The sequence below is a fragment of the Mesoplodon mirus genome, assembly GCF_964341445.2.
Source record: "Mesoplodon mirus genome assembly, chromosome: 5".
NCBI classification, from domain to species: Eukaryota; Metazoa; Chordata; class Mammalia; order Artiodactyla; family Ziphiidae; genus Mesoplodon; species Mesoplodon mirus.
The window spans coordinates 22,318,241-22,330,160 of record NC_138980.1 but is presented as its reverse complement, the minus strand read 5'-3'; the positions used below and the strand labels follow the sequence as shown (position 1 = coordinate 22,330,160).

General features: G+C 37.4%; 1 protein-coding gene across 1 annotated transcript in view; it reads left to right on the top strand.

Annotated features, from left to right (window-relative positions):
- Positions 1-11,920, top strand: part of LOC309805253 (uncharacterized protein) — a gene marked incomplete at its 3' end in the record, with an annotated part of 125,142 nt that continues 113,222 nt past the window's right edge. Inside the window, exon 1 of the mRNA XM_082623186.1 lies at positions 1-1,538. Coding sequence (XP_082479312.1) covers positions 205-1,538 — 1,334 coding nt within the window. The 5' untranslated portion in view covers positions 1-204. The remainder of the gene's footprint in view (positions 1,539-11,920) is intronic.

Here is an 11,920-nt window from a genome sequence, read left to right as displayed (position 1 = left end):
ACAAAGAAGAAAAATGTCATGAAGATAATTTAGGATTCTATCATAGGCTTTGGACTCTGATCCCAGGCTGCCTTTTCCAATTCATGGCTCCCCTTTGAATCCCTCTTCTCCATTTTCCATTAGCCAATTCTTCTGATCACTCTTACACTCACTCTCTTTAAATGGGTTTGTTTAATCTTTTCTCCACCCTGTTGTTCTCAACTCATGTTGATTGATTCTCTGTACTGCTTAAATCTCCTAAGTTTTTCTTCTTACTGTTTTTGGCCATATACCAAGACCTTATTTAAATACCATCAATATTCAGTCTATACATTTAGTCTCAGTAGCCAAATGCTGTATCACATGGAACATCTTCAGTTTTTTCTTTCCCTTCCAGGATGGAAGAACAGTTATAAAACCACAAAGTCAACTCAAACACAAGGTTCTTCATTTCAGGAGCTGATAATGAAAAGATCCAAAAGGAATGGACCCTGGGACTTCAAATTAGAAAACCCCTGCAAATATGAAGACAGATTAGAGAAAAAGCAGAAGAAAAAAGAAAGTGTTCAGGTAGTTTCAGTCGCTCACAAAAAAATCCTCACTGTAGAAAGAAAACATAAAAATACTGAATTTGGCCAAAACTTCAGCCCAAAGTCAGTCCTTGTTAGGCAACAGATGGTTCCCAGAGAAAACACCCCACCAAAATGTGAAATACAAGGAAACAGCTTCAAACAGAATTCCAATTTATTTAATCAACAAAAAATCAACACAGCCGGGAAACGTTATAAATGTAGTATGTGTGAGAAAACCTTCATTAATACTTCATCCCTTCATAAACATGAGATAAACCATAGTGGAGAGAAATTGTTTAAATGTAAAGACTGTTCGAAAGCCTTTAACGAAAGTTCAGCTCTTATTCAACATCAAATAACTCATACTGGAGAGAAACCGTATATATGTAAAGAATGTGGGAAAGCCTTCACTCTCAGTACATCCCTTTATAAACCCCTAAGAACACACACTGTGGAGAAATCCTATAGATGTAAAGAATGTGGTAAATCCTTCAGCAGAAGGTCAGGCCTTTTTATACATCAAAAAATCCATGCTGGAGAAAACCTCTATAAATATAATCCAGGTAGGAAGGCATCTAGTTGCAACACATCCCTTCCTGGATGTCAGAGAATGAATTCCAGAAAGAAGTCCTATTTATGTAATGAATGTGGCAATACCTTTAAGTCTAGTTCATCCCTTCGTTATCATCAGAGGATACACACAGGAGAGAAACCTTTTAAATGTAGTGAATGTGGGAGAGCCTTCAGTCAGAGTGCATCTCTTATTCAACATGAAAGAATTCACACTGGAGAAAAGCCTTATAGATGTAATGGATGTGGAAAAGGTTTCATTTCTATTTCACGACTTAACAGACACCGAATAATTCATACTGGTGAGAAGTTTTATAATTGTAATGAATGTGGTAAAGCCTTAAGTTCCCACTCAACACTTATTATTCATGAAAGAATTCATACTGGAGAGAAACCAAGTAAATGTAAAGTGTGTGGGTAAGCCTTCAGACAAAGTTCAGCTCTCATTCAACATCAGAGAATGCATACTGGAGAAAGACCCTATAAATGTAATGAGTGTGGAAAACATCCAGGTGTAACTCATCCCTTAGTAATCATCAGAGAATTCACACAGGAGAGAAACCATATCGATGTGAAGAATGTGGGATATCTTTTGGCCAAAGATCAGCTCTTATTCAACATCGAAGGATTCATACAGGAGAGAAACCCTTCAAATGTAATACATGTGGGAAAACTTTTAGACAAAGCTCATCACGTATTGCCCATCAGAGAATTCATACTGGAGAGAAACCCTATGAATGTAATACATGTGGGAAACTTTTCAATCACAGGTCATCTCTTACTAATCATCATAAAATTCATATTGAAGACAACCCCTAGAAAGTAGGTTTGCATGTGTGACATTCTGAAACCAAAGCTCATCAGAATACATGAAAGTGATGTAATAAATGTAATGGATATGAAAAGCCATTCTATGATTTAGTCATCAAATAATAAATTCCAAGGATAAACCTATGTAATAGATAATGAGAAAAGTGGAAATTGTTCAGTCCTATCAGACACTTTATAATAACCTAAAATGAAGAATTCTGGACTGGAGACATTGACTTTGGGCATTTGTAAAGTAATTGTTTTCTCTACAGCATCGCATGCTGCATATCATATGTTATTGTTGTAAACATCTGGGTGATGATGGGAAGTGTGCACTGGATTTCCTGTTAAACTGTAAACAATACTTTTTTAAAAATAACTGACATTGTAATAGTATATAAAAGATGTGGTCAAAGAAATTATACATTTTTAGAGAAAAGGACCAAATGAAAGTTAAAAATGAATTGTAAACTACCTCTGACTTTCTGGGGTTTGTCCTTTTCCTGACTTGATGTCAAACTTTGTGCCTGGATTTCATTTAAAAGTAGAAATAAAAGTCTGTTCTCTTCCTTTGTTCTTCTAGTAATTGCTGTGAATTGGAAATTTTCTACACAATTTTTAATTCTGTTCTCAGAAGTATTTTTTTTTCCTCTGAAGTCATTTATTATGAAATTATACATGCTATATACTGTGAGCTGTCATCTTAAGTATATTAAATGGAAAAATAAGCAATTTTCAAGTTTAAAGCTATTATATTTAATATATATTATACATATATATTTAATAACATATATTCTAAATTCACAGCAGAAGGGGCTGTCAAAAGTAGTTTAATGAATCTAGCATATGTGCCAAAATATTGGAAGGTACATCAATCACTTCATGAAATAAAGAGTATGTTTTTCCTACTTGGTGTTCTCTAGTGTCAAACAATTTTAAGAAAACAAAAGGAGTAATTTATAAGCAACTCAGTAGTTTGGTTGGTTGGTTGTTTGAGTCCCAGCTTTGGGACATGTACTATGCTGCACACTGGGAATTTTAAGAAAAAAGTCACAGGCCTTCAAGAAGCCATGAATGGAGGAAAGGGGATGGAGGACTATCAGATGAGTAAAGCAAATTATTATGTCACTGTATGTAAGTGTGGTTGTTTTAACAGGCAGATAGATAGGTTGTGACAATATGTTGCAGTGCAAGAAAGTTGTAGAGATGTGGACGTGATGAAGGAGAGATTGAATGTAACCAAGGAAACCTGGTGACATCAGAGAAAGCTTTCCAGAGGCAATGATGCCTGAGCCAGGTTTTGAAAGAATAATAAGAACTCTCCAGAGGATGAGATAAGCATTCCAAATAGGAGAGGTAGAGGTGAGTAATACCATGACACCTTTATGGAAACTCAAGTATAGAACTAATGAGCAGGAGAATGGCAGATGTTAAAGTCTGAGTAGAAGGCAGAGGCCAGAACACAAAGGGCCTATTTGCCATGAAAAGAAGTTTGCATTTTATCCTGAAATTGATGGAGTCAGTTAAAAATGTTAAGTAAGGAACATTGTTCTGGCAATGATGTATAGAGGGTGTGTTTCGTATGTATTAAAGCTGTATAGACTGATGCCTAGAAATCTGGGCTATGGTAATTCAAGTGATAGGTGAACGAGAGTCCAAACTCAAGCAGGGATAGCATATATGGAGAACAGGAGACAAGATAATGGATTAGAAACAAGACATGGTGTTCACAAGCAAACAGATGAGGTTGGTGAATGAGAAGGCTAAGCTGACTCGAAGGTAGGGTTGCCAGGTATCCTGTGTATACTGGATATGTCTCGTATTGAATGACTTCGAACTGCATCCTCTGTTGATTTTGTCAGGTCACCCTTATTGTAATAAGTTGTGCTTTTTCCCAGTAATGAAAATTGAGCAGTTGAAACTATTTTTCTGCTTCAGTAATTGGCACTTAAATGACTTAGGTGGCAATGCTAGCTGAAAATTGTATCTCCACAAAGACCGAAACAATCCCTTATAGTCTCTTTCGTATTTTTGGCGGAGGAAAGACCAAAGTTGGGGGGGGGCGGGGGGGGGTGTAGGAGAAGGTAAATAAGAATTGAGAGTCTTCTTTTCCATATTAAAGAAAGGAAAAGACTTCTTTTTGTCAAAGTCTCAAGTTTTAAGCAAGTAATCACCATTAATTAGAGATTACTTTGGATCAGTATACATGCTCTGAAAATCAACAGTGGCCATGCTTCTGACAGTTAGCAAGTTAAAGAGACTGCAGCTTCTGAAAGTCAGCCAATTTGTTACTATCCCATGCCTGTAGACAAGTCAGTCAGCAGATACCTCAGTCTAGTGACCATACTTCTGAAAGTTTGCCAGTCAATAACAGCCTTATTTCAGTGATCACACTAACATAATTGAAAGTCTGTCAATCAATACACACCCCTGCTTCTGAAAATCCACCAATCCTTGAACGAAGCTTCCCAAAACCTTGTATGAGATGAGCTGTGGCTTTCTTTGGGAAGGTTCTTCCTTGCGAATACAGCTCTCGCTTGCAGCCATACATGATGTCCACCTTTTCCGCATCACATATCAAAGTTCAATTTATTGTTAGTTGGTAACAACTTCTACAGTTCAACCCCAATTTACTGTTATAACTTTAGCCTCATGAGTGACAAACATAATCATGATGCCATGAGACTATCAAATTCAATATTTTCAATTTCTGTGGTGTTTGCTATCATCTAGTATTTGAATCCCAAATGCAAATGTAAATTCATGATTAATTTTCAGAACATTGGTTATGTATTAAATGAGGGAAAAAATCCTTTTGAAACCTTTTCCACAGCATGAAACTGTTCATTCAATATGAAAAAGTGATAGAAAGTCATTTATAAACCAGTATCTATTAACAGCTAAACCTAAGAGATATAGGATTATCTCAGCTATAAACAGATAAAATACATTTTCTAATTAAAACAAATTCGGATGAAAATAAAATAATCACAGCAGAAGTTGTAATGACTGTCCACCTTGTGTATCATCATTATCAATCTTTTCAGCACAAATGACTGATCAAACATACCAGGAGTATTTTCTGATTCTAAAATTGCAAAAAAATTTTAAGTGCCAGGATAAAATGCTGTAACAATAAAACAATGTAATAGCTCTATTTACTATTACAGAGATTATTAAAGATCTAAAATGCCTTGTCTTTTTACAACACAGCCCAAGTTGCAAGTAATCACAATACTGAAAAATAAATCCCTTTGCTTGTATGTTTTTCTCGTGAAAAAGGCTTGCTTAGAAGGCTGCTGCTCACTTATTGAGTTCATGAGAAGTGTACTGCTTTCCATAGAGATAATACAAATGCAAATTATGGTGGATGTGCAAAAGTGCAAACAATTTATTCAAAGTTGAATCAAAGTGCAATGGATTCTATGCAGGGTGTTGGCTATCTTGCCCATACTCAACATTTCTGCATAATTCTGCACAGACAACACCTGATATTCTTTCTGTTGACACTGGAGTACTTATTGTGAAGCTGTTGCATTACTTCAGCATTTAAACATTTGAGCAGTTAAAGAATTTTTGTGATTTTGTTTGCATTTCATAATCTTCAACTTTCTAGCATTCCAAAACTTGTTTGGAATTCCTGTTTCAGCTATGACATGTAAACAGCTTGCAAGTGATCGCTTGTATCCTTACAAGAAGAAAAATTTGGGCAGGCTGAAAATCAGTGACTTTTCTTTTATCTTCCTGAGAACTGAGGTTGGTGGGCACATTGCAACACTGAAATCTGGAGAGACAGGCATATCCAGAAAGATACATCCAAGATCTGCTTACCTGGAACAGAAATTACTGAAGCCATAAACTGGTAGAAAGATTTAAATGCTCATTTTGATAAATTGCTGAAGGTTGTGTGGACTGTCTTGAGAGTGAGAAACTCCTGGGGGGCCACAATCTTAAGAGTCCCCCACATTTCCATTGTCATTAGATCCAGAAACCCGGTTGGGTTTGCATGGTGGCAACCTGAGAAATATTCCCTCAGGGCTCTAGTGGAAGAAGAGTAACCATTGTAAAATACACCCAGAGTCTTCTCCACCAAAAATGCCTACTCTCCTGGGGAAAAGAGTTTCTAGAGTCTTATGGTAGCTGAGGTAAGGACACTCCTCCCACTTTAGCCCCCTTTAACCTTCCTGTCTCACTAAGGAGGAGAAAACAGTCAAATAGATGGGGTTGGGGGGGGGATTCAAGGAAAAAGATTGGGAATGCTCCAACTAGAGGAGGGAGTATAGGGCAAGGAACTTGGGAAAAAGCTATACCACCCGATAAACATTTGCCCTAGACATAGGCCTACTAAGACTGAGATTTAATTGGAAGATTATATAGAATCCTCCTCCCCCATCCCTACTCCCACCCTTACCCCACAGCTTGCCAACATACCAACAACACTGGATTACAGCAGAAAGAGAGATACAGACTCTCCTTGAGGAGGAGTGTTTAGGGAGTGTTTAGTGTTTTGTCAATAGTGGAGACAAAAACAAGGATACTAGAGGAATTTGAAGTCTCTGGCACGTATGGCTGCCTTACTCCTAGCCAAATTAACATAAATCTAGCGGGATAAAGCACCATGACCATGTGCGCTTTATCCCAGAAATTGAAGATGTGTACAGCATAAAAAAAGCAATCAATATAATACATTGCATTAGTAGAATGAGAGCAAAACACACACACACACACACACACACACACACAACCATCTTGATGCAGGAAAAACATTTCACAAAATGCAAAATCCAGTCATGTAAAATTACTGAACAATTCAGGAATAGAAGGGAATTTCCTTAACATGATAAAGTACAGTGAGGAAAAATCCACAGCTAACATCATGTTGAATAGTGAAACACTGACAGCTTTCCCCCTAAGATTAGGAGCAAGAGAAGGGTGCCTGATTTTGCCACTTCTATTCAACACTGTACTGGAAGTTGTAGTCCGAGCAGTTAGGCAAGGAAAAGAAATAAAAGGCATCCCAATTAGAAAGGAAGAATTTCTCAATTTGCAAATGACATGACTTTATATATAGAAAAGCTGAACAACTACCAAAATTCAATTAGAATTCATAAATGAGTTTAGCAGTATTTCAGGATATAAGGTCAACATGTAAAAATCAGTTTTATTTCTATATGCTAATAATAGAAAATTTAAAAGGAAATTAAAGCAATTTCATGTATAATAGCATCAAAAATGATAACATACTTAAGGAGAAATTTAACCAATTAGGTCCAAGACTTGCACACTGAAAACTACAAAGCACTGTTGAAATATATTAAAGAAGACCTAGACCTAGACCTAAATAAATGGAAAGATATTTGATATTCATGGATTGGAAGACATAGTTAAAATGACACTACTACCAAAATGATTTACAAATTCAATGCAAATCACTATCAAAATTCCAAAAGCGTTTTTGCAGAAGTGGAAAAGCAGATCCTAAAATTCATATGCAATTGCAAGGGATCCCACATAGTGGAAATAATTTAGAAGAAGAACACATTTGGAAGAAGAACACTTCCCAAGTTCAAAACTTACTACAAAGCTACACGAATCAAAACAATGTGGTATTGGCATATAGAAAAACGTATAGCTCAGTGAAATCAAGTTGAGAGCCTACGTATCTATGGTCAATTGATTTTTGACAAGACTAAAAAGACCATTCAATGGGGGAAAATATAGTCTCTTCAATGACTCGTGCTGAGACTACTGGATATCCACATGCAAAAGAATGAATCTGACCCATACCTCACAACACATACAAAAATTAACTCCAAATGAATCAAAACCTAAATGTAAGTGCTAAAACTATTTTAAAAACTATAAAATTCTTAGAAGGAAACATAGGTGAAACTCTGCATGACCTTGAATAGGGCAACATTTTCATAGATATGACACAAAACAGAAGCAAACAAATTCAATCAAAATTAAAACTTAAAAAGAAAAATTAAAATTTTGTGTATCAAAAGACACTATCAACAGAATTAAAAGACAACTCACAGAATGGAAAAAGATATTTGCAAATATTTTCTAAAAGCCTCATGTCTGAAATATTTTTTAACTCATAATTTGACACAATCCAAGTAAAAAACACAATCCAATTAAAAAGGGGCAAAGTAATTGAATAGACATTTTCCTAAGGAAGATATACAAATAGCTAATAACCAAATGAAAAGATGTCTGACATCATTAGTCATAATGCAAGAAATGCAAATCAAAACCACAACGAGATATCATATCACACCCATTAGGATGGCTATTTTTTTAATAACAAATATTGGTAAGGATGTGGAGAAATTGAACCCTTCGGCATTAATGGTGGGAATGTTAAATGGTGCAGCTGCTGTGGGAAACAGTTTGGTGGTGTTAAATACAGAATTACCATAGACCAAGAAATTCAACTCCTAGGTATATATCCAAGAGAATTGAAAACATTTGTTCCCATAAAAACCTGTTCACTACTGTTCATAGAAGCACTATTCACAATAGCCAAAGGATGGAAATAATGCAGTATCCATCACTCAATGAATGGATAAACAAAAGGTAGTATATCCATACAATGAAATATTATTCAGCAAGAAAAAGGAATAAAATGCTGATACATGCCACAACATGGATGAATCTTGTAAACATTATGCTAAGTGAAGGAAGCCAGACACAAGACCACGTATGATTCCATTTATGTGAAATATCCAGAATAGGCAAACCCAAGAGACAGTAGATTAATGGTTTCCAGTGCTGGGGAACAGATGAATGAGGAGTGATTGCTTCATTGGTACAGGGTTTTCTTTGGGGGATGATGAAAATGTTCTGGGGCTACATAGCGGTGAGGGTTGTGCAAAAGTGATTGTACTAAATGTCACCAAATTGTGTTGACTGAAAACAAATAGACTGCCAGATATTTCTCCAGAAAAAAAATAGGTTTATTCAGCAGAGAATTACAGTTCAGAGTCTGCAACCGTGGCAAGTCACATGCAAGTTCCCCAAATAGTGAGAGAAGTAGAACTCAGACATCATCTGCTTCAATTCTGGGAAATCTTTACTTTCAGGTCACCAGATGATGTACAGGTCCAGTCAGGGTGGGAATTTTAGAGTCTTCAGTAAGAGTGGGTTGTTATTTGGTCCAAACCAGAGCATTCTCTTGTTATCAAAAAAAAAATATTGAATTTCCAGTCTTGTTTTTCCTTTTTTCAGGCCAATTGTTGAAATTCTCTGGTCCAGTTTTCCTCAGTTATCATTTGGGGAACTATCCCTTTGGACCATGACAGAGGTTTGGCTGGTTTTGGTCCCTTTAATAGCAGCATTCCTTGTGGAAATGTCAGTAAGATAAATTTCCCTTAGCTTCTAGAGAGTCAAGTTTAGAATGTCCTGAAATCTTAATGGCTAAAGTGGCAGGTAAAAGTGTTGCATCCAATAACACCTAAACATAGGGGCCATTTTCAATTTTATTTCAGCTGGAAGTAAGGCAACCATGTTGCTTCTACCACATTCCAAAAGCATGAGCTACACCAAAAGCATATCTACTATCAGTGTAAGTATTGGCAGTTTTGCCCTTGGCTAAAGTACAGGCCTGGGTAAGAGCTCAAGCCTGTGTAGGCCTATTAGGCTGAATTACCCATAAGTAAAGATGCTGCCTCAACCACCTCAAAGGAAGTTGCAGTAGAATACCCAGCACGATATTTGCCACTGTCACCTTTTAAATAAGAACCATGGGTGAACCATGAGAAACCACTGTTACCCAAAGGAATTTCCTGCAAATCAAGTGAAGTCAAGAGGAGGTTCTTCAGGGCTTCCCTGGTGGTGCAGTAGTTAAGAGGCTGCCTGCCAATGCAGGCAACATGGGTTCGAGCCCTGGTCCAGGAAGATCCCACATGCCACAGAGCAGCTAAGCCTGTGTGCCACAACTACTGAGCCTGTGCTTTAGAGCCAGCGAGCCACAACTACTGAGCCCGTGTGCCACAACTACTGAAGCCCATGCTCCTAGAGCCTGTGCTTCACAAGACAAGCCAGCACAATGATAAGCCCGTGCACCGCATCAAAGAATAGCCCCCGCTCGCCGCAACTAGAGAAAGCCCTTTCACAACAACGAAGACCCAATGCAGCCAAAAATAAATAAATAAATAAAATAAATTTCTAAAACAAGAGAAAGAGGAGATCCTTCAGCGTTAAGCAGTTGTGAGGGACTTCATTGGTGATGGACGGGAAAAGAGTAGTAGTGCTAAGGTTATTACAACATAAAAGAGTTATATGAGGAGCAGTTAACAAAAGGACTTCATAGGAGGTGAGGTGGCTAACTGAGAAATGTTGAGTGTGATGAGAATTCAGGAGGGTTTCTACTGCATGAGGTACAAGGATGATTAAAGGGAATCCCACAATGATTTTCTTGGCGGCCTCAACCAAAAGGGCAGTGGCTGTAATGGCTCTAAGGTGTGCCACAGGGTCCACCTGCTGGCTATAATACCCTATGGGTCAGTGGTATCCCAAGGGCATTCCCTTCCTTTTCATATACAAAAAAGGAAAAGAGGATCTGATAACTGGGATTCCCAAGGGCAGGTGGGTTTCTCAAGCTCTCATTTAAGGCCTGAAAGTTTGTTTATGCTGTTTGGCTCTTCCCATAAAACTGGGTCAGAGTTGTTGTTGTTGAGTAAGACACACAGAGGTTTGGCTTTAAGAGAGAAATTTGACTACTAAGAACCTGCTGTATAAAATAAAGAATTTAATTTAATTTAAAAAATAGAGAAATTTGGAATAGACTTTCAGCAATAACTGACTAGCCTGAGAAAACCTTGCAGTTAATGCTTAGATTGGGGTTTTGGGAAACTCAGGACACCATGAAAGCTATCTGGAACTAGGTATAGCTTTTGTTCTGATATCAGATGCCCTAAATCTCAAACCTGGGTTTGGGCAAATGGCAATATTTCCTTGGCAACCTTGTGTCCCTTTAAGACTAAAAGCTTTAGGAAGTGGGTGCTGTCTTCCTGTGAAGCGGTCTGAGGAGAGCAAAGAAGCAAATCATCCACATGTTGCAACAAAATAGAACTTCTGGGAACTTTACATTATCCAGATCAGCCTTGAGAATTTTTGAGAAATAAGAGCTCAGTAAAACCCTGAGTCATTACTGTCACGGTGAATTGTTTTTCTTCCAAGTGAAGGCAAAAACGATAGACAATAGTCCATCTACATCAACTGGAATACTAAAGAATGTACTTCATAAATCAAATGACAATAAAAAATTTACATCCAGTGGGAATGGATGTTAGTGAAATATGAGGATTAGGAGCAACAGGGTGTGGAGGGATGACAATGTTGTTTATTGCTCTGAAGTCCTGAACAAACCTCCACCCTCGGCCCTTGGGTTTCTTCATTAGTAAAATAAGGGTATTGCAGGAACTCTTACAAGAAATAGAGTCTTTGAGACTTGTAATGTCCTATTATGGGTTTTATGCCATGAAAGGCTTCTTTACTTATAGCATGTTGATTAATTCTGGGAGAGGTTTTGAGGGATCTATTTGAATTGATGCACTGTGAATTTTGCCAATATCAGTTGGAGATTTTGCCTATAAGGGAGGTGGTTGTGGATTCAATAGGGACAAAGGATCAGTGTTCCCAGAATCAGCTCAGAGACAGAGCTGATAAAAGATGTCAGAGTCATTTAATTCATCTGGTTGGCTGCTTTGATAACTACTATCAAATTCCAAAATTATTTTCCCCTTTCAGGGGAGAGAAATTTTAGCATGATGCTTCGGTAAGAAGTCTCAGCCTAATATAAATGGATAGCGGCAGAGGAACTAAGGAGAAAAGAGTGTGCGTTTCTCAAAGGGCCTAAACGAAAGGGAATCAGTTCACAGGCAGGAACCTCTTGAGGTTCATTAAAGATGTAAATTCCTCAGCAAATCTGTGAGGATCTTTGGTTACTTTGGGACACTCTTTAACTATGGCTCACAGTTCAG